General features: G+C 44.2%; 1 protein-coding gene across 1 annotated transcript in view; it reads right to left on the reverse strand.

Moving 5' to 3' along the window:
- Positions 1-23949, reverse strand: part of VPS13D (vacuolar protein sorting 13 homolog D) — a 221701-nt gene that overhangs the window by 113560 nt on the left and 84192 nt on the right. Inside the window, exons 38-50 of the mRNA XM_081085636.1 lie at positions 22416-22556; positions 21884-22006; positions 19468-19542; positions 15743-15848; positions 14664-14816; positions 12742-12877; positions 11622-11669; positions 9124-9274; positions 8816-9026; positions 7886-8133; positions 5984-6175; positions 5308-5434; positions 3366-3508 (exon numbers count right to left, since the gene is read on the reverse strand). Coding sequence (XP_080941762.1) covers positions 3366-3508; positions 5308-5434; positions 5984-6175; positions 7886-8133; positions 8816-9026; positions 9124-9274; positions 11622-11669; positions 12742-12877; positions 14664-14816; positions 15743-15848; positions 19468-19542; positions 21884-22006; positions 22416-22556 — 1854 coding nt within the window. The remainder of the gene's footprint in view (positions 1-3365; positions 3509-5307; positions 5435-5983; positions 6176-7885; positions 8134-8815; positions 9027-9123; positions 9275-11621; positions 11670-12741; positions 12878-14663; positions 14817-15742; positions 15849-19467; positions 19543-21883; positions 22007-22415; positions 22557-23949) is intronic.

The raw sequence follows: 23949 nt of genomic DNA on the forward strand, positions 1-23949 counted from the left end.
ACTTAATTGGATTCTGACTACCCTGAACTCAAAGGACTTTTCTTTAGTATTTTCTTTTAGCTGTTGGCCCAAGAATCCAGCTAAAACCGAATGCAAAATATTATAGAATTCATTCATTCGTAAAATACATGTTTTCAGCACCCACTATGTACAGGGAGAAAAAGGCAAACAAAACACATAGCATGGAAAGACAGTCATAATCAAACAGAAGGAAATCTCAAAACACTCTAAGAAAGAAAAAAAATAAACAGCACTGAATTAGCTTTAAAAATATGATCATTTTTTAAAATATGAAACTCAGTGGGAATGACTATTTGTTCATTCACACAATAAATATAGCAACTGGGCTGGGCTTTGTTTATACAATGATAAAAATATTTATAGTACAGATAATGAATATAATAATATTAATTGACCTCTTAATACAAGTTACACCCTCTACCGAACGCTCCACATTTAGTTCTCATAACCACCTTACGAGTTCGGTATCTTCATTCTTTCCCTTTTACAGATGAGGAAACTAAGGCACGGAAAGCAAGGTACCTTGCCCGCGGCCACACAGCCACCTACCTCAGAAGCCCTCACTCACATCACGATGAGACATGTAAGAGGACCCTACTCAGCAGTCAACCAGAGAACCATAAAAAGGAGAGAGACCTTGGGATACGACAACTAAGTGCCCTGGATGTCCTAACATAACCCCAATTATAAATATTCCAGTCCGTTAACTCTGTAATTCATCTGTGCTGGCCTGAAAAATTGGGTGTGCCTTCAATGTAAGTCTTCAATATAAAAGACTGAGCAAATCTCAGAAACAACCATCTCTGAAACTGGATTTAAGAAATGTTCGGGAATACTGGGACAGAGAGATATTCCCTATCACTCATATTTCTGTTACACACACAAAAAAGCATTAATTGTCAGAAACTGACACTATCATAGCTAGCTGGTCTCAACTAATATAAAGTCTGCCCACAAAAGATGTGTTTAATTTGACATTATGAAAAAAACCTACAGTACCGAGACTCAATTTTTGGAGAAAAAAAAGTAGGCTTTTTTTGTTTCCCTTTTCATCTTAGATTGCTCTGGCAACCCCCCAGTAAATGAATAGCTGATAAGATAAAAATGTAAAAATCCCTCTTTTTGGAGGTACATGTGAGGCCTCCCTGAGCTTTGGACTGTGTTTTAAACTTTCCTGATAGGGAGCTAGTTATCTATCGAACTCTCCAAAAATATTCAAGTAAGAGATTCCACAAATTCCCTTGATATTATATGCCAAGATTTCATGAACCTTAAGAATTATAAAGTCCTATCTAAGCCCACTCCATCTATTGCTTTCTTTGGTATAAAAACAAAATTCAAATCATGGTCTTGTCCCTAGAAACATATGTAATAAGTTTTAATGAATGCTCCCAGCACAGCAATTTTCAAATAGTGTGCCACAAGAATTTTTAAAACATGCAATACCTGACAATTTAGTCAGGTGCACAGACCTCTTTTCCCTTAGATCGTCAAATAAAAAAATGACAACTCGACACAACAGCCGTCCAGTGTGAATGCCCTGTCTTGAACCATAAATATGTAGTTCACATAATAGAGTTGTAACTTACTGGTCACATCGCATAATAAGGTTGTGTCTCATTGGTTAATTCTTGGCACCAGAAATCTTTATATACAAGTATAGGCACCTGATTTTTTTTTAAAGTCACTTTGGAGTAAAAAGGGTGGGCGATTACTTTTTCTTTTTCTTCTTTTTTGTAAATCAATCAAAACTATATCTTTGTTTTTTACTGGCAAAAAAATATATTCTTTGGTGTGCGACAGAATTGTAGCAATTAGTTTGTGTGCAAGCGATGAAGGAGGTTGAAAATCGCTGTCCTGGCATGTAAGTTTACACAGGCACTCAATGCATAGTTCTGATTGGCCAGCTCGATTTGCCTCCCTGGAAGAATTCTGTGATTCCTTAGCGCCAGCTGCTAAGAGCTCCATCACCCCACCCCGCAATTTGTTCCAACTACAGTTTCGAGCCAGCCTGCAGTAGCTTACTTTGGAAAGTGTATCAAGGACAAGATACCCCAAAAGAAAACCAAACACAGCATGAACAGCCTTTGCCCGTTCAAGGGGCGGAGCAAACAATGTGAACAAAAGTAAAGAAAATGATCCTCAGCTGGAGGGTCAAATTAAAGTTTGTTTCTTCTGTTAAAAATCTTAATGTCAACTTTAAAGGAGGCAGCCCCAGGACAAGGGAGAATGCTCACAAATTCAGGTTTAAACAAAACGGAAAGCAAACTCTACTTGGAGGAGACTATTACTAATAAAACCTCAAACACTAAGTCCTTGAGTCTGCGTGGGCCCCAGGGCAAATCGCTAGACGACACCACCTTAGGCTCTCCTTCTACAACATGGCTATTTCTGCCCTGTCCGACATGCAGCCACTAGGCATATGTGGCTATTTAAATCCATTAACATTCAATAAAATGAAAGGTTCAATTCCTTGGTCACACTGGCCACGTTTCTTAGTAGCGGACTCCCAAGTGCTCGGCAGCCACGTGTGGCTAGTGCTACCCCACTGGACAGTGCAAAACAGAACATTTCCCTCATCGCAGAGAGCTCAACCGACAGCACAGTCCGAGATGGATTTCCAACGTCTGACAATGAATGGTGCTTCGATCCTTGGAAATTATACACTAGGAAGGACGCACAGCTAACATTTTAAACCCGAAGCGTTACTTAAATAATCAAATTTATTGTAACTCCGCAGAAAACCTTTTGAGAATTCCAGGTGGCTCTGAGTTTATAGGTGCAGTACGCTCCCCTCATCACCCCCACCTCTGTAAGCAAAGCTTACAGTGGGCTTCTAATTACTATAACCACCAAGTGCATTTTATTACATTTTCTGCTTCAAATGTGCACACTGCAATCATAATCCCACTTCTGACCCAGACTTCCCCTTTGCATCTGGGCAAGTCACTTAACCTCTCTGCTTCAGTTTCAGGAGAACAATGCTTCTTACCCTCTTAGGGTTTGCAAGTTTTAATGAATGCGTGGGAAATGCCTGGAGGGTGAAAAAAGCATTCTAAGTGTTCCTATTATCCCCATGAAAAACAAGGATTTAAGCCAAACTGATACTTTAAGTTAAACAGAGCCGCAGACCTCAAAAGGGGCAGTGTTTAGGTAGCTCCTTAGATCCCTAGAATAGATCTGTGCTGACAGCCATCAAGCATTCCGAGGAAAGATACCTCACCCAATGCCAAATGAGAAAGTCAGCACCTGTGGCCAAGCCTAAAATGTATGGTCAGCTTATGGTCCCAGCCTGAGCTCAGGGCCAAGGGTCTGATTCCCCCGCTGCCCCCCGGGTAACCCACCAATGTTATAGATCAGCCCTGGGCGGTTTCCGTGCTGGATGACTTTCAGAGCTCGGACACCACTCCCACCATCCAGGGAGAAGCCCTGACACCAGCCCGGCATGCCTTCAGGATGAATCCCCCTTCCGATTCTCATCGTGCAGCTGTGGGGCAGAAAAGCAAAGGTTGATACATTCATCCATAAGCAAGTCTTGTCCACCTGTTCTAATCAGGAAACAGTGCTGTAGCTAACACCCCAAATTACAACTCTAATGCTGACTCTTCCTCACTCATGTGATTCCCAAACACCGAGAGGCAAATACTGGCGGTTAACCCCGTATCTTAGAGGCAGCCACAGTACAACAATGTGTAAAATGTATGGACGTCTTCAACTGAACACTTTAAGAAAAAACATTAAGATTCTACAAGAATAAGACATACAGAAAATGCTAAAATATCTATTATTCCTCTGAAAAATAAGGATTTGAGTCAAACTAATACTTTTCCTGACTGAGATGTTCAAAGGTTCACGAAATACCCTGAACGTATAAGGAAAGTATGCCCACAATTCTGAAGATGCAAGGCAGCGTGTGCAGAAGATGTGGCTAAAGGTACGTTCCCTCCATGGTCTGGTACTATTACAACAGCAAAGCTCTGTTTAGTTGGCCAGTATCTTATCGTGGGCCCTAGAACCATCATTCCTGAATGTGTGTTCCAGTTCTGCCACTAACAAGCAACATAACCTTGGGCAGGTAACTGCCTCTCTCTGAGCCTCAGTTTCCACATCTTAAAATAAAACAGTATTTCCTGCCCTGCCCAAGCCACTGGGATGCTGGGAGAATCAAATGAGATGGTCTATATGGAAATGCTTGGGGAACTACAAATTCCCTGGATAAAATAAACTGTTATAAATGTCAGAAAGAGTGAGACTGGGCTAGCGTCTGTATGACCCCCACGTCCAGCCCCCAGTCAATCCTCTCCTGACTCCAGCAACAACCTAGCCTCCAGCCCTCCCTGGAAGACGCATCGGCACCCACTGGCCTGTGTGCTCCCTAAACCTTCCTCTTAAGCTTGTAGGAAGCACACTTCTGCAGATACCAGGGTATGGCATCTTAGGAGTATCAGATATGCCATTTGGATTACTGCTACAAATTAAGACTCCTGTAAAAGGCAGAATGTTAAAACCGAGAACAAAAGCGAATTAATGCGCTGAAACCGGTTTGGCTCAGTGGAGAGAGCGTCAGCCTGCGGACTGAGGGGCCCCAGGTTCGATTCCGGTCAGGGGCATGTACCTGGGTTGTGGACACATCCCCGGTGGGGGATGTGCAGGAGGCAGCTGATCGATGTTTCTCTCTCATCGATGTTTCTAACTCTCTATCTCTCTCCCTTCCTCTCTGTAAAAAATCAATAAAATATATTTTTTAAAAAAAAAGTGAATTAATGCTCATACCATACATTAGAAGGACATGTCATCTAATCCTCACAACTGTTGCTTCTCCCTGCCTTTAAACGTGCAAGGAGTGCTTGAGATCTTAAATGGCTCCTTACACAAAATGACCTGGCTTTGATTAACGGGGCAGAGGCTTTACCAGAGGTCCAGTCACCCCCACACACACCCCCATGCCAACTCCTCTGCCTGTGCTGAACTGACAGCAGAAGGGATCCATGCAGAGCACAGAACATGTGGGTTTCTCTTCATTGGCAGAGTTATGAATAGAACTACTCCAACACAAGTAAAATAAAACTAGCTTTCATTATAAACCAACCAAATGGTTTATTTTCACTATCAAGTAACACAGAAATTAGAGCCGAAAGAATCCCATTAGGTCATGGTGCTGCTCCCCTGCCAAGTCAGGATTGTTATCTACAGTACAATTCTACTTACACGGATACACTCTAGCCTTTGCTAATTTTTCCCTTCCCTAGGAACTTATTTCCCCTTCCCATACATAACTGTACTCACAGGTTTGGCTGCTCTTTGTCAGCGTAGCAGAATAGGAGGGGGCTCAGGCTCCGGGCCAGCTCATGCTCCTCGAACTGGCCTGCAGCATCTGTCTTTGTGTTGTCCTGTCTGAAGATCAGCGGTAACCCTTTAGGAAGGAGAGGGGAGGTATACATCAATCCCACCCCGTCTCTCCAAGACACATAAACGGTAAAATTAATTTTTTTTTTAAATAATCAAGGGGAAAGAGTGAAAAGTGAATTAATTTAGTGGGCTCATTTTGTTGTCTAAGAGGACATTTCTGACCATGACTGAGCACTAATTATGGAAGCAGGAAAGTTCTAGCAGCCCAGACTGTTGGAGTCAGTCTATTGGCTCCATTTAGTCAGCTGAGCAAAAACCTGAATTCCCATGGCCAAAGCCAAAGGCCCACTTGAGCAGCCCCTATACCAGTGATGGCGAACCTTTTGAGCTCAGTGTGTCAGCATTTTGAAAAACCCTAACTTAACTCTGATGCCGTGTCACATATAGAAACTTTTTTATATTTGTAACCATAGTAAAACAAAGACTTATGTTTTTGATATTTATTTTATATATTTAAATGCCATTTAACAAAGAAAAATCAACCAAAAAAATGAGTTCGCGTGTCACCTCTGACACGCGTGTCATAGGTTTGCCATCATGGCTCTATCCATACCTGTTTTGTTAATCAACCAATACGGAGCAGAAATGAAGATCTTTAGGGATCCTTCTGCTCGACACACAATCCGGATGGTGAGGTTCAGCTGCCGCCGGTTGGTATCATAGAGACGCATTCTTACCATATAGTTTTGGGTTCCAGGTGGAATGAGCAATTCTTTACAGAGTGGAAAATTCTCCAGTGATACCCCTAAGGAAGATATAAGCCATTGTCTTTCTAAGCTCTCATGTTAGTTCGTTAAAATACCCAGCAGTCAAACGAAATTGGATTCCTTTAGGAAAAATCAGTAACTGTCTCTTACTAGCAAAAAAGATCTCATTAGAATGGCCATTTTCCTCTAGCTCAGGTGAGAATACATATGAAGCAAACCAGATGGCCTGGAAGCCACACTAGGGAGTCTGAACTGCAGAGTTAGAAAGATGAAAATATCAGAAAGTGCCTATAACAGCTATGAGTATTAGGAGCTTACTAGACATCAGGCCCTGTGCTGGGTGCCTAGACCACAATAAAGGCAAGGACGGGGTCAGTCAAGGTTCCTGCAGCCGAATGCCCGGCCTCAGGTCCCGGCCTGGCCTTCCCAGGGCATGGTGCAGGGTGAGCGATTCACCCTTGCTGTGCCTCATCTCCAAATGGGGATAATGGCAGTATCTCCATCGCAGGATTGCTGTGAAAGTGGTGGTCCATGGCGAGCGGACTGGGAAGATAGCGTGGTGGTGTGCACAGAGTGGTGGTGGTGGGGAGGACGTGTCCATTCCACCCAGGGGCTCATAGACATTTGTTGAAGAAGCACTTAAATGTCAGAGCACAGACCTCTTTTCTTCAGAAGGACACCTAGCACTGTACCACTTTTGTGTTCTAAATGAAGCTCACTGACATGTAAGTTTATCGCTGTGGGACACAATTTCAGTGAGTTTCAGATTCCTATCTGTACTAAGGGGGATAGCAGCTGTCTCTCTACCCCAAACGTGCCATTGTGAAGATCAAATGAGAAGATATACAAAACTGTAAAAGATAAATATCTAAGGCATCATTTTTTCAGCATTTCTAGAGCAGCATTAAAGAAATATACTTCCTGCCCAAACTCCAGCAGCTCCTCTTTGCTGTAAGTGCTACAAATAGGATAATGATTCTAATGATTCTCTACCTCGAGTTCATTTATCCCTAAAACTGAACGTACTTGATGCATTCAACATGCAATGTCTTCATCAGGAATGGGACAAATAACTATTGCTTAAGGATGACATGAGCTCATGTGTGTGAAGCACCTGACATAATGCCTGGGGGACAGTGCGTGCTTGGCAAATGTTTTTCCCTCCTGAAAAGAGAGGGAGAGAGCCCTGACTGGTTTGGCTCAGTGGATAGAGCGTTGGCCTGCGGACTGAAAGGTCCCAGGTTCGATTCCGGTCAAGGGCATGTACCTTGGTTGCGGGCACATCTCCAGTGGGGGGTGTGCAGGAGGCAGCCAATCGATGTTTCTCTCTCATTGATGTTTCTAACTCTCTATCCCTCTCCCTTCCTCTCTGTAAAAAAATCAATAAAATATATATTTTTTTAAAAAAAAGGGAGAGAGATATGATTTTGCTCCTTTTATAGCTGGGAAAAGCCTGGTCTGAAAAGATGAAGTGATTGCCTATAGTCATACATCAAGTCAGCAATGTAAGAAAAAAGGCTCCGTTGAGTGCTTCCTCTGGAAATCTTTTGAATCTGTTCAATTATTTTCTTTTGATAATTTTCTACCTTAGAAGTTTGACATTTTTTAAACTACATAAATCCTTTGAGCTGGTTTACTGAGATAGTATATAGGCTATAATTTCTCCAAAATGTTTACCAAATAGTCACAAAATACTCAGTGACATTTTCATAGAATTGCTACCAATGATAATTTGACTAAACCCTTACCCAGTTCAATGTTCTGGGCCGTGTCAGCGGTGTGGAGAGCCACCTCTTTGCCAGGTTTCAGGGTCCCATTAATGGGCATTCCTTTAACATAAAAATCCAGTTCGCAAGGGAGCAGGTTGCAGATTACCACAGTTGGCAGGAGATATATGGTATGCCCCGGCTGCCTGAAAATCTGTTTTGCACTATCAGAAAATATGTTTGAGGGCATGTAATCTGGATAATTCTCTTTTTTTATGGCCACACAAAACCTATGAAGACAAAATGGTACGAAAACCACCAATGAAGAACTTGAATTTTTTCTCCTTAGCTGAGTCTGAGAGAGCATAGCATTAAAATGGTTCAATAACCCAGTAAGATACCTACGATTTAAGTCAGAATAAAATGTATAGATTTTAAATGTTCCGCTTTGTGTGTGGGTTTTGATAATTATATACATCCAATAGCTACCACCCAAAACCAGTGATAGGATATTTCTCTCACTCCAGAACGTTCCCTCATATCCCTTTCCAATCAAAATCCTCTCCCCCATCAGAAGAGTAACAATCTCTGATATTTGTATAGTTTAGTTGTGTCTGTTCTTGAACTGCATAAACAGGGAATGACAGCCTGTCCAGTGTGGCTCCGTGGTTAAGCATCGACCTATGAACCAGGTGGTCATGGTTTGATTCCTGGTCAGGGCAGTGTCTGAATTGCGGGCTCGATCACCAATGGGATGCAGGTAGGAGGCAGCCAATCAATGATTCTCTCTCATCACCGATGTTTGTATCTCTCTCTCTCCCTCTTCCTTCCTCTCTGAAATCAATAAAAATATTTTTTTTAAAAAGCGAAAAACTTTAAGGTTTTAAATAAGCACAACTGAATCACTGAGGGTCCTTAAAGAAAGAATAAAGAAAAAATACCCACAAATACACATTGCAGTGCCATGCATACCTGAAGAATCGGTTTTTCTCTGTGTCCATGGAATGGCACTCTCGTTTGCTGCTACTAACCTCTGCCGTCTTTACTACATTCGTCCAGTGGATAGGAGCCTTACAGAAAAATACGCCCAACCCTTTGGGCCGGGCCTGCAGCCGCCAAGAAGTGAGGTGTAAAGGCACAGCAAAGGAGTCCCCCGGCATGACAGCGGGAAGCACCACGGGCTCTGCCACAGAAATAAGCGTTAGCGCTCTCAGTGGGGGTCTTCTCCCCAAAGCTGACTTTCTCAGAGTAAAAGGAGGACGGACTATGTCAAAGCTTACTGTCCGGAGCTGATGGGCTGTCCAGTCTTAGTTCCATTGGTGTCTCGAGTCTGTTCTTCACAATGAGGGCAGACCGCACGGTGATCACTTTGCGAGCACTGCCTTCCATGGTCACGGCAAAGACCACCCGGACAGGCGGGAGTGCTGAGAACTGTGAAAAAGACATTGTAGTAGAGGGCATAGCTGTGATTTTGAAAATACACACAAAACTACAACCATACCAACCAGAATGCCTAAATCACAGCATCTTATTATTGCGATAGCTCTTCGGTAAAATTAATCATTAAGCCCTAAGACCACTCAGTTTTAATAGGAATGAATAGCTTATAAATATGCACTCTTAAAAGAGCCAATTCTAAACATTCCTATAAAAATAATATATTCAGCCCAGCCAGTGTTGCTCAGTGGTTAAGGGTTGACCTATGAACCAGGAGGTCACAGCTTGATTCCCGTTCAGGACACATGCCTGGGTTGTGGGCTTCATTCCCAGTGTGGGGCATGCAGGAGGCAGCCGATCAATGATTCTCTATCATCACTGATGTTTCTATCTCTCATTCCCTCTCCCTTCCTCTCTGAAATCAATAAAAATATATTTTAAAAAAACAATTAATCTATTCAGAAGTGACATCACAAAGTGTGTCACAAGGAACAATCCACCGTAGGCCTCTGGACACATTATAAAGAACTTCACCTAAGACTGGTAACAGCCCATCAAACTTCCCACACTTGTGCTGGAAGTTACCCTCACGCACAGTGTCGCAAACCAGCCCTCACATGGAAACGGACCAAGACTCGCTGTCAGCTCTGCCGGAGGGGACTACAGATCATGCACAGCGTCGCAAAGTTCAGAAGCACTGAGGTAGGACTTCACTTCGTAAAACATTAAGTGATTTACCTTCTGCGGTAGTTTCCTCCCAGATTAATATTAAAGTGAGAAAACATTCTTTGAACACTAACAATGGGTTGGGAACTGTCCAAAATATACAAAAGCAGAAGGAAGTCTTCTGAGATTATAGCTTGTCTTTGTAAAAGCCAGAGAGTGTATAATAAAGAGTTGTCTACATTGGAATGCCTTTCCCAAGAACAATAACTTTTTTCCTAATGTCATAAAAATTACTCTCTAGGCCCATACACCATTCGCTGACATGCCTATAGAAAAAAAGCCAACATCTGTATTTCAAAGAACTTCAAAAACCAACTTCTCTTTCTTCACAATAACTTTCTAAGTTCCATTCAATGATCACTCTTTCATAAACAGGACACTGAGTTTCAGAAACTCAACATAATGGAGGGAAATAATTTATGTTTGGTCTTGGGTTGCAGCCACTACTTCCTTTTTCCATACATTCATTCACACATTCAGCACAGTTTGTGCCCCAAAACTCTTTTTTCTTTTTTAGTTTAAAACCCCACATCAGGTAAACCGAAGAGGAGGTCTCTGAAGCTATTATTCTCAGCAGGAGTGTCCAGAACATACTGACAATGCTTTTTTATTGGAGAAACAAATGACACCACGTCCAAGCTTCCCATACTGCCAACTTTTTTATTAAAAACAAACAGTATGTGAAACCAACCTAATAAACAATAAAATGAAGAGCTCCATGTTTTGAGCCAAGACTTCCAGGAAGCCCAGTGAAAAGGCAAACTAGAACTGTCTGGAGTGTTTTCAGAGACCATCCCAGGCACAGTCAGCACCTCGGCGTCCACGGACCCAGCCTAGTAAAGCCCCGCTCAGCCAAGGCCAATTACAATTGTTTCAAATCTTGATCTTAACGCCTCCAAGCTTAGCTAAAATTTCACAGTTCAAAACTTACTATCCCTAAGGGAGAAGAAAATTTAAGCAAAAACCTAAAAATAGTTTTTTAGTGTCATCTTATGATGATGTTTCAAAAGCCAAATGGGAAGGAAAAAAAAATCTTACTATTTTTCATTCTTATTTACCTTCACGACCTATGGATCCCAAATCTATGAAATATGTATAGCCATACAAGGGTTAATTTATATTTTAACTTAGAAAGAAAAGGAGACATTGGCCCCAAACATTTGGTTTTTTTTCTTTCTGTTGCCTGTAATATTCAGTCTGACATATCAAATTAGGTGAAAATATTTTCTTGCAAGTTTTTAGAAAATGAGGTAATCATCAATAGAAAAGCAGAAAGATAAATTCCAATCGCTCACAGGTCTAAAGTCCTCTGATCATTAAGAAATAAACATCTAGCCCTAACCGGTTTGGCTCAGTGGATAGAGCATCGGCCTGCAGACTCAAGGGTCCCAGGTTCGATTCCGGACAAGGGCACATCCCCAGTGGGAGGTGTGCAGGAGGCAGCTGATTGATGTTTCTCTCTCATCAATGTTTCTAACTCTCTATCCCTCTCTCTTCCTCTCTGTAAAAAATCAATAAAATATATTTTTTTTAAAAAAGAAATAAACATCTATGTATGGTTCAGGCGCAGTGTCAAAACTCAATACACACAGTGACATAGGATAATCATACTCACATAAACCTGGGGATGGATAATATTTGTTCTGCTGCTTGGGCTGCCAATCTAAGAAAGATTCCAAAAGTCAGAGAGTCAGCGCAGACCTAAGATTACAGGCATCATTAAGTTCAATGACAATGAAATGTGCTTGAAAGGGTGGTGTTTGCCAATACCCTTAGCAAAGTATGGTCTACCGCTAAGAGAAAGCATCTTAACTTAGAAGGTATGGGGAAAAAAACCCTCATTTTACCACCATTCCAGGGACACAAATTTCCAGAGCACATCATACAATAGAAAAGTATCTCTTGGGGGGATTCATTATTTCATTACCAGATAAGAATTTAGGCAGAAAATTAATCTTGAAAGTGTCCTTTCCTAAGAATCTTGGGGCACAAGAGAAGGAGAGTAGAAGGAACAGGGTTTCTCTATGAAGAAAGCATGACGAAAGCCACAGTCTCTGCAAATCTGCACTTTCCCCCTCATCACTGGTTACCTAACAAGTGAGTCATCGTGGGAAGCATGTCCGAGTCCTGGGCAAGAGCACCATGGCAGACACATGGGCTGGGAGGCCAGCCCTCACCTGCACTTTAGTGAGGGATGCTCCCTGCATCATCCCCAGGCTGGTCCCTCCTAGCCCTAGAGCTGCAGGCTGGGTCAAGTTCAGGCAAGGATGTGTGAGAGGTTCTGTGATCAGATAAATAGCAGTGGCTATATGTCTTCATGCTAGAGAAGAGAAGTCGGAGAAAAGGAACTAGAAGGATCAAGGAGTAGCACTGTAAGAAACTGAAAGAAGACAGTATGTGGAGGAAGCATAACAGTATGTGAAGTAAAGCCAACACATGTTCGGCAGACTAGCAAATGGGCAGGTGGGCCAGCTGCATATGAAATGGGTCTGCACAGGTGAGGTAACATGCATTGAAGTCACTTTTATTTACTTATTATTTTTCATTAAAATCACCTTTAGATCCTGTTTTTTTACAGAAATTATCCATTGGTTGGATCATCTAAATATTGATTATCATTGCCTATGATGACTTCTATAATCTTACATATTCCTAGAGCTCATGTACTAATAAATGAGGAACAAGAAAACTTCACTAGAGCAAGGCACAACGCACACCCATCCCCCGCCACACACCGTAGAGGAAGATGAATTCTTATCTGGCGCTGCGTATCGGAAAAAGGTCCCAACTTTGTCCACAGACACAGGGCTTACTTGCTCCCAGCCATTTACTCTCACTTGCAGTTGGTGAATCCGGAGGTCATGGGTGTGTCTGTCAGGCAGAACACGGAAAAAGACATTGAGCCCAATCTTCAAAAGCAAAGAAAAGCAGGAGCAAAGACTCAAATCCGATTTACTATCTAATGACATAAAAACCCAGTTGTCCAAGCCTTTTGGTGATTGCCTAATGCAAGAGAAATCAAGAGAACATATTAGCTGGGTTTCACATTTAAAACTGCAAGGTTTATAGCTTGGGCAAGAGTAGCATTTGTCCTCCCTTTGTATGAACCCCGCAAACTCTCCAATCTAGCCCAGGCCTTGCCCCACCAACCGCAGCCAAGCTTTTACAAGACAGTGCCATTCGCGACAACCACTTTTGTGGGCAGTAAAAATGTCCCACTAGCAATCTGATCATATAACCAAACTCTGGAAGGGCGTGACACGGCATTTCCTCCTGGTTCTTTTGCTGAATACCTTACTTCTCTTAGACCCACACTCAGTTGTTTGGCTTCGGTCCTACAGGCCACAGACAGGTTAGGCATTTTAAGGCTGAAGGCTTGGCTGAAACAGCAGAAGGCAGTGGGCAGAACAGGAGGAACAGGAGGAAATTGCACATTTAATTCTATTTTAGGTTTCGCCTAATTCAAGCCAGAAGCCTAAAATGGGGAACTGGATTTGAGGCTGACAGGAAGGAGGGAGAGAGGCAGGGAGTGGCCATGGTGTGCCAAAGGGGGGAAAGCCAGAAAAGGCATTTATATGTTGATGAATTCAAGCAGAACAGTGGGACTTGAAATGCGCCGTTACAAAACATGGAAACTAAAATGGAAGTGATATGGAGGTGAAACCCCTTCTGATATAACAGAGGCCGTGCTTATTAAGACATACAGCCAACAGTTCATAATTAGCTCCTTCAGGAACTCTGTGGAACAGAAAATGCTCACCACTCATCCCTGGAAACGCTAACGGGGCTTTCAGGTACACCTACCCCGCTTAGTGATTTGTTTAAACCCTGTTTTTCCTGTACAATCACTGGGGCCCACAGGTCCAGACATCTGCCCCAGGGAGAAATGTGTGCTGGCAGAAAGCTGGGCAAAGGGAAGAAGTATCTGACTTAGGAGCGGGTTTGCACACAAAGACTTAGAGCAGCATGAAAGCATAAGGCGGAAGCCAGTCTCCCACACTTCAGCGCAGCTTGCAAACAGATATGAGGCTGAAATCTTAACCTATTCACTGGACAGCCTTTCCACTTAACAATGTCTGCAAACACAAGAACACTGTTAGCTATTTGGTGACCGCTCAGCGACAAGCCACAGGCTTCTCTCGCGATCGTCCCAGCCTCTGGCGCACCATGTCCAGAGTGAGTGCCAGCGGTCTCCCTGGACGAGCGGTTCGGATCGTCCTCAGCGTCCGGGTGCCTCCTCATACGGCTCTGCTTCCTGAAAACGCCTGCCTGCTCCAAGTGCTATGTGACACGTGTGTGTCTTAACACTGAAATCGACATGCTCTGCCAACCTTTTAGGAGTATCATGTCACCAGTGCATCGTGAAAACCAGGCTGGGAGGCAATGAACTTGAGTGTTATGCTCTGTCTATGCTTCAACCAAATTATGCGAAACACACATGTCAAGTAAAGAGATAATTAATGGGGGGAAACTTTATTTCCAAGATAGTAAGAAAGTCATTATATTTGTTTTTAAAGGAAAGGAAACACTGATTTTTTAAAATATCCTTTAAAGATAAATCATTAAAATCTCTAATAAAGGAAGGTGAATAGGCGAAACACTAGGGACAGTCACATCATATACATAAATTTTTTTTTAGAAAAAGAACAAGTTTTACCTGTGTCTTAGCTTTCCACGTGCTTCAAATTCAAAGGGAATCTCTTCACCTGTGAGGACTTCCCGCCACTCACTGACATTGTGAGTGTCATCGAGAAATGTCCCGTCCCCTTCTGGAACTCCCCCGGGGCTCCCGCTGTGAGACAGTGCAGCCCTGGAACCAAATCAGACAATACCAGCCTGTGCCTCTCTCCCAGCTCCTTCTCACACGGAGCTGGTGCTGGGAACAGAAACCCTCCCGGAACGCAATTCACAGCAATGAGGCCGTATAATTGGGCTCCAAAGAGTGACCTACAAGGTCAGTAACTAGAGGTATCTTCATGATCAAACGCAGCTCATGTGACACTTTAGAAACAGCTGAAAGCTATACTACACGCTCACCTGCCTCGACAGTAGAGCTGCTACATACGTGCTATGTAAAGTGAGTCATGACTTTTAAAAGTCGTGTTTAAGTGACTACCAAGAACTTAACAGGCCTGAACTGTTTTTAAAAAAACAAAACCGCCTCCTGTAAGGCATTATCGTACTTCGTGGAGGCAGGGAAATGTGGTTTCCAACCAGCTGATGCTGTTACTTGTTTCGTGTTCTCATTTCCTAAGCTGGAGAGATGAGCGTGGATTCAGAAAGTCCAGCCAAGGTCTGAACAGGCTGAAAGCTGCTGAAGAACCTTCTCACTTGGCTTAGGTAAATTCTCACTTGTTCTCCGAACCCCACCCAATTCCATCTGGATTGAAGTGTGCTTTAGGTTGGAAAGCAATTCTTGGGGGGAAGAGGGGGGAGTGAAGAGGAAAGATGGAATGATTTTTCTTTCACGCTTCCCACTCTCAGCCTTAATTTGCTGGACTCTGACTTTAAACGTAATGTCTACCGGGATCAGAAACATTTGGAATTTCAAACTCGGGGCCTACTTCTCTGACTACAGATTCCACAGAGGACCAGAACCGCCACCATAAACCTCAGCAGGACAGCACGTGATTGCTTCGAATATAACCTAAGAGCCTCAAGAAGGGGCCCACTGGGCTGGCACGCAGGAGCCTTGGGTGGCAGAGACGGCTCGGTGACAGATCAAGTGCTTCTTACCTGGTGGGTGTGGTGGTCAGGGTGGCGAACCACAAAGTGCAGCCTGTGTGATTCCTCAGAGCAAAAGGGACAAAGGGCTGCCGGCGCTTGGGGGTCTTCACCTCTGCTACGAACAAACAAGGTGGCTATTAGCACCGCCTCTGTCTGTGTGGGAGAGCCCCCCCCCACCACCACCACCTGGAGACAGTGCCCAGAACAGTCTCTTGGCAAAGGGACTGCGGGGGAGGAAGAGAGGACGAACGGAACCTCCATGTACTTTGCTAGGGGATGACTCGGTCCTCCCTGACAAATGGCTGTGGTGTGTGACTGCCCAGCCCCCACTCCTCCCACAATTCTTAGGGGCCTCATCTCACAGAGGGCATCGGGACCTAACTTGGTTGGAATCAAAAGAGGGAAAATGAGAAATGGACCCTCGCTACTCCCAATAAATATATTCTAAATAGGTAGCACAAACTGTAGCAAGTTTATCACACCGACTTGATTAAACTTTGTCCAAAATGCCTGTGCTGTAACAAAGCCTCCCTTTATGCAAAAGTTACACTTCAGTCGTATTATTCACATTATAACGAAATAAAAACATTCTTTCCTATGCTCTTACACTAATAGTTGGGATATTTTTCTCCCGGAAAGATCAGAAATATACTATTCCAGAGCTTTTTAAATGAAAATTTTAGCCCATCTCTGACACAGATACCACCACCATAGGTACTATAGAGTCTACAAAAGGAGCATAAAATATGATTTCTTTTCACAAAACAGTTGCTAGTCAGGGAAACTGGAAACACTGATCAATACAAGACTATAAGTAATCAAATTCTAGAAAGAGTTGACCTGACAACAAACACTTTAAAAAGCCGGAGAAGTGGGAGACCACATGGCCAGAAAGCCGACAAAGGCTGTAAGTGCCCGCCACTGCCCTGCTCCGGCTGCCTGCACCCCGCCTGTGTTGGTGGTCTGGCACGGAACAGAGGCTGCCCAGGGAGGGACGTCAGCTCCTCTGACCAAGGGCCTGAGTCTCCCCTGTGGGCCACAGGAAGGAAGGAGGAGGGGGCAGCAGGGACCACAAGGGCAGCAGCAACCCAGCGCTGGCGCCTCCTGGCTGCGGTGCTCATGCCACACGCACACTAGCAACAAAGGGGGTGCAGCCCCGCCCTCCTCTGCGCACCGCTTTAAAGCACAAAGACAATCCGAGCAAAACCGGGACCCAAGTGGCCCGCAGCTGTGGAGAAAATGACATCTCGGGGCGACTGCACATGCCGACTGAGAACACTACAGCGAAATTAAACTCGTCCTCCAGGCCCACGTGTTTCCTGCCAGCAGGACAGGAAGGCAGACCGCACCAGGCCCTGCCCCTCCCACCCCGAGTGAGGCGTGGGGCCGCATCAGTCTGCTGTGATCACTGCCTTTAAAAGGAAGCACTTCCTTTTTCCCTCTTTTTTCAGGAGTTAGTACTACAAACACTGCCAGACAAGCACTTTCAGGTTAAGGCAAGTTCTGCTTTGGTAACAACAGTGGCTCAGGGAAGTCTGAGAAACGGCAACACGCTAAATAAATGCGTGGATACTACTACGTATTCCCTCAATTCCGTGGGCAGTCTTTAGCGACACCCTCCAAATACTTCTAAAGATACTCTCTGCTCAAAGCATCCCCATTTCTCCTCCAAATGGCCTCACTTAGTTCCCAAGGTTTGCTTTAAAAAAATAACGTTCATCAAGTAGAAAACCACAGAGTAGCTGTGAGGCTGCCGACAAGAGCAGAGGGGGAGTAAAAACTTTAAGAGCTGTCTGCAGGGTAAACAGTGCTGACTGTGGCACCTTGAGAGGCGCCCCGCTCCGTGAGTGCAGCGAGAGCGGCTTTATTGCGGGACATACAGGGCCCGGAGGAAAAGCAGCCAGCTGCGCGTTCATATCCCACTGCAGGCCAGACCGTAACTTTCCATTTGCAAATTAGATTTAAACAGAACAGGTGGCAAGTGGCTTTGATCACACTGTAATACGGAATAAAGTGCTAGGAACCCATATAAAGACATTCACAAGTATATTACTTTGGAATTAAATAGCCGGGGAAGGCACACTGCTGAGGTCCCCGAGCCTCTTGTTTTGATTACACATACCGACCGAGATGTCAGCAACCGACTTCTCCGATAACAGAATCCATGGAGTGCTCACAAGTCCAAACCCAGCACCCGGGGACACACCTGACATCTCCTGCGCTAGTGTCCAAATCGGCTATGGATTTGCCTTGGCACAGCACCAGAGAGCAAAATCCCCAAGTCCATCAAAGAGCACCGTGGCCGAAACCGGTTTGGCTCAGTGGATAGAGCATCGGCCTGTGGACTGAGGGGTCCCAGGTTCGATTCCGGTCAAGGGCATGTACCTGGGTTGTGGGCACATCCTCAGTGGGAGATGTGCAGGAGGCGGCTGATCGATGTTTCTCTCCCATCAATGTTTCTGACTCTCTATCTCTCTCCCTTCCTCTCTGTAAAAAATCAATAAAATATATTTTAAAAAAAAGAGCACCGTGTTCCCTGGTGACCTCAGAAACTCTGCCTCCAGTGACCAGACCTAACTTCTTCACGGGCTCCGAGAACCTGAAGCTCCTCCCGTCCAACTTCGGCGTCAAGTGGCTCCAGCTGAGACATTTCTACCCCTTTGGGCCCATGTCACAGAGTAACTTGGCCATTATAACCCGTGCAGGTTTCCATGCTACAGAAGCAGCTCAGCCTGTCAGAAAGGACCTGCTTTGTAAATCATAAGAAATAGATTAACGTCCCAGGCCTGCTACTAGCTGGTCAGGTGAGTGAAGGCCAAGTACTTAATCTTTCTGAGGCTCTCTGACCTCATCAGCTGAACTGGATAAATACTCTGCTTACCCTGAAACATGAAGTAGCAGACGGAGAAAAGCTTAGGGTAAAATCCCTGAGTAAATGAAGACTCGACCATGGGCTCTTTGTGAGCCATCCCCTAAGCACCCACCTCAGTGAAACCTTTCAGAAAAACCCACAGTACTAGCCCGCGGACTACTGTCCCTGCTCTGAACTCCTGGCAGAGGAAACTCAAAGACCTTTTTCTACAAAAGATGTCATGGCCCAGGCAAGACCCGCTGTTAGCCAAGTACACACACAAATCATTCCAATTACATGCACATCCCGGGATGCCACTCCCTGCATGTTTGTGGTGTATTCTATCCTATCACTGACCAGACAAATTCCCAAGGAACCTTACATGGTCAGAGTTAGAAGGACTTTTGCTTTTCTATCTCCTAAGCAGCTCGAGTCACAGCTAGAGAAGTTGAGGCTTGTGTCTAAGGGCAGTATTTCCTTAGCTCTATTCCCGACCAGCAGAGCCCCTTGCGTTCCCGGTTAAATGTGCACTGAGTACGATGCCCAGACTGGCAGCACTGCGAGGTGGAGGCTGGGCTTCTTCGACTTACTTGCTTTTCAGTCGGAGAAACCACCTCACTGACCGGGGTATGTCCGCACCCCACGCGGTGGAGTTTTACCGTTTCCGCCGAGGGTTAAGGCAAATGCAAGAGACAGCATAGGCCAGCCCATCGCTTCCTTCTGATAGACGGCATCTCTGTTCATTCGCTGGGAATCTCTTTCCTGCTACTAAACCGAAGTACTCAAAACGTGGTGTGCCCCCATTCACAGAACACTGATGGACATGGCAGTTCTTACGGTCAAACAGGAAAATAAAGCAAGCCCTCGCTTGGCTGTACTGTACCTCTAGCATACATCTGGTGCTCTAGGTTAGTCAGACTGGCTGTACTCCTAGTTCTAAGGTAGACAAGGGGGAGGCCTGGTAGACAGGAGAGACAAAGTTAGAAGTAAGAAAAAACACAGTGAATAAGACTCACCTCCAAAGCGTACGCACAGAGTACAGTACAGAGACAGCAAGCACCATGCACCAGTACGATCATTCCCCTCAGTGATTTCTAAGAGCTATGAAGGTACCCGACAGCGTGAGCAGGACGGTGTTCCGCCGGCATTTATCATGGAGGCATTGTCAAAGAAGCAAGCGCCTTTTTTTCCTCAGTTGGGGAAAGAAAATGTATTCAACATTCTTTTGAACAGAATGACAAGCCTTTTGAGGATTTTTAACTTAAAGCCCCATGTTCTTAGATGGCAGAGAAAAGTCCCCAACACTCCGCTACCGGCTAGGGGAGGTGCTCGTTCCGCTGGCAGAAGCAGAAGCAGAAGCAGCAGGATGCTAATCCTCCGGGGTCTCCACACTCCAGGCGAAGAGCCCGTCTGTGCTTCAGTTTTCACCGTCTTTACTAAGGCGTTACCTCAAAGTATTATTTACATTATAAATTAAACATGGACGTGTTTAGAATATTTATATTTGGTATTTCCATCCAATGTCTTTGGAATACAAAACTAGTCCGTTCAATAAGGTGCCATGCCATCCAGGTTTACCTGCAGAATCTCAGCCCTTACTGAACAAAGACAACAATTATGTCAGAAATGAGGCTATTTTCTTTCCCCTGCTAAAGAAACAGTGGGAAGTCAGCAGGTCCCTTGGGCTGAATTTCACATTATTCCAAGGGCTCCCATTGAAACTGCCCGGAATAAAATGTACAAATCTTGGGGGAATGTGACTAAATAGTCATGAATAAGACCTGAAAGTCCGTGGTCGGTTCAGCAAGATTCAAACCGAATGACTTTCGGAACCAATGCCCAACAACTACCTCAGCAGGTCTAAAACAGAATACAATCCCGTTTGATTTACTGCCACCCAGGAATTTCCAGTCAGAAAAGAGGTTTGGAAATTTAGGTATATTCAGTTACGTCTAATTAAAAAGAAATATTACACCTTTATAAACCTAAGTAACCATAAAAATCTATAAGTAAATAAAATCCGGCTTTAATTTAGCAGAGGCATTTAACATAGATAAGGCAGCTTATTAACTTTAAAGAAAGAGGAGAACTTTTTTTCTTTCTTTTTTTAAAAAGGCAGAGAGGAGAGGGACAAAAGAAAACCCTTCACTAGAATCCTAAAGACTGGGCCTTCCTGGTGTTTGCACTGACTGGATTTAAGATCCTCCTGTGTGAATGCTTTTAGAAACACACACTCCCTAAGACACAAGACATATTACAGAAGATTATTCAGTCCTCTTGGTAGAATTCTATGTCACATTCTGTTGACACACAAATGGGGAAGGTTAGGGGAGGAGCCCACATTGAAGCTGATGGTATCTGAAAAGCCCTGGCTCCGAAGCAATAACCTTGAGTCTCAGAAGCAACAGCCTGGGAACAGAGAGCAAGCAGAGCTGACATTTCCTGCCCCTCGCTCTAGAAGTACAAGGCAGAGAGACAGTCCATTTAAACGTCCTGAGGAGAGACGGACAAGTTCAAATACTTCATACACTACGAAAATCCATCTCCCCGTGACACGTTTGCAGACCAGATGGAATATTTATGTATTCATGAGCTATGTGAAGTCCAGCCAAGACTCCCAAAGAAACCACACTCAAAGAGCTGGGGCTGAGCTGAATTTGAATGACAATGGCTGTGGAACAACTAAGAACCATGCAGTTGGCCATCACAATCTCCTCAGCTCCGAGGCAATCAGAGCTCCATGGTGAAGCATTAAATAAGGAAAGAAAACATCGTTAACAGAGAACAAACTGACTCCTCCCTCTTCAAGCGGCTGGGCATTCAAATCTTTTATATGTTATGAACAATACAGGGCCCCCTAACAGTTTTTTCCACATGGGATAACCTGCCCTCCCTCTCTTCAAGAAAATAGCCAGTCTCTAGATTTAGAAGACTGAAAAGATGTTTTTAAAAAACTAGTCAAAAAGTTCCACCCACAGGAATGTTTGGCTGAGTAAAACCCAAACTGAGCAATGGCTGGTCTCGATGCACTTCCAGGGCACCCGTCCGTGCCACGTTGCCAGAATTGAGGACCCGTATATTGTAGGTCCTCTCTCCCACAAAGGTGAGACTGGAGCTCATAGTAAAAGTTGAGTATTTTGCGCCAGAAAAATGTCTCTCACAGAGACTAAAACAGAACTGTAGAAGACAGTCAGAATTTCCTGTTGGTTTTTCCACTGAAACTGATTTTGGAGTTTTCAATGAAACATGGGTCCGTAGGTCAACAGTGACAGTTAGACATTTGTAGAGAAAACCCTTACTTTGTCCAAAGCAGGGAGGATCCACTGAAGAGCCCATCCAGTCTTCTGTTGTAGTTGATTCTATTTCCTTATCCTCTTTACAGTAATCTGCCATCCATGATTCCTTGGTACTCACATACTGATCTAGAAAATATTCCCCAAAGACATTCAGAATAGAAGTAGACAATATGAAAGGTTCAAGTCAGATAATGTCAATTCAGCAAAACAAGCTTCCACGGGACGCCTCACTACATGCTGGGCAACCTGTAGATTCCGAGCATGATGAGGAGGAAGTTCATCATGAACATTCATGTTTCCTAAGCAGGATAAGCTCTTGTTTGATCGCTGATCGCATTAATTGGGATGCTAACTCTGGAGCACTGGGTTGAGAAGAATCCTGAGGCTAGGTTAGGGATTTTCAGGAAAGAGCCACGATGCCTAAGTGATGTCTTGTACAGGCCCAAGCATTTGCTAAACCAGGATTAACAGTCTTCCAGACAAGAGACCTATGTACAGAAATGTACCAACCTTCTGAAGACAACTTTCCACTCACCAATTAGTACTGAAGTGATATTGACGTCCAAACGGGTTTTGGCCTTGGCTTCCAGCTTCAGCCGAGGAGGATGGAGACGACTAGCTGCCTGCTGTTGCCAGGATACAGTGCACGGCCAGGGCTCAAGAAATGGCTCCCAGCCTGAGAGAGAACAGGAAATCAGACATCTGTTCAGCAGATACTAAGAGTTTATAGGGGACACTGCTCACAAATGCTCAGCAAGGACAGGCTGTAGCTTAATAGCTTTCTATTTCCAATTTGATTTTACAATGAAAGCACCATCTTTAGCCACAGGTCGCCCTACAGATGCCTGTGCTATGGAGGGGATATAAGTAGAAAAGCATGTCTGTGCCAACCACGGTCTTCCAGGGGTGGAGGCGATGTGCCTCTCCCCTTAAAGGGCAGGCAGAGCCTGTTTTTGATCATCTCAAGATAAAAACGGAGTCTCCGAAAAGTAGCATCGCTGTTGATGTAACTATTAAATTTGATTCCCTTGCTTACATCATGAAACCATTGGTTAAAGAGATAGGTATACTTGTAAATCCATTAAGATTTTCCAATTTTTTAACTTAAAATGTCATATGTACAAAGGCGTATAAGCCACATATATGTATAGTTTAAAGCAGGGGTCCTCAAACTACGGCCCGCGGGCCACATGCAAATACAAATATTGTATTTGTTCCCGTTTTGTTTTTTTAGTTCAAAATAAGATATGTGCAGTGTGCATAGGAATTTGTTCATAGTTTTTTTTTAAACTATAGTCCGGCCCTCCAACGGTCTGAGGGACAGTGAACTGGCCCCCTGTTTAAAAAGTTTGACGACCCCTGGTTTATAGAATAAAATTACTGCAATACTCATGCACGCACTGTTCGGCTTTAAGAACTAGAAAACCACGAGTGCCTGTGAAGCCCGAGTGCCAGGCCCCATCTCCGTCCCCCTTCTCCCCAACCCTCTCCCATGCAACTGCCCGTGAACATGCTCTTGGGTTTCTAATCACTTCCTTGCTCTTCGTTACAGTTCCACCACACATGGATGCATTTCTTAAGGGCATATTGATTAGTCTGTCCTGTTGGGGATCTTTACTTAAATAGAAGCCGACTGCATGTATTCTTTTGCAAGTTTCTATTTTGCTCAACAACATATCTTTGAGATTCACTCATACTGATGCCGCGTGGCTGTGATACATTTGTTCTCACCACTGAACTGTAATCCATTTAGGACTATGCCGTATAATCTATCCGTTCTACCCCTGAAAGATAGGCATGGACTCGTTTCATTGCTGTTAGGAAGCCCAGGGCTATCAGCCGACTGAGCTCATTTTCTGGGACACACAGTCAAGAGACTCCCCGAGCACAGACCTAGAGGCAGCATAATCCTGGGCTGTTGGGATGCTTACACTCAACTTGACTAGGTCATGACATATTATTTTCCAAAGCGGTTGCACCAATTTATAGTTCTAGCAGCAGGAAATAAGAGTTCTATGGCTCATGTCGTCACTAATGTTTAATAGTGTCACATTTAATTTTTGCCAGGC

This window comes from Myotis nattereri, assembly GCF_964212035.1.
Source record: "Myotis nattereri genome assembly, chromosome: 3".
Taxonomy (NCBI): Eukaryota; Metazoa; Chordata; class Mammalia; order Chiroptera; family Vespertilionidae; genus Myotis; species Myotis nattereri.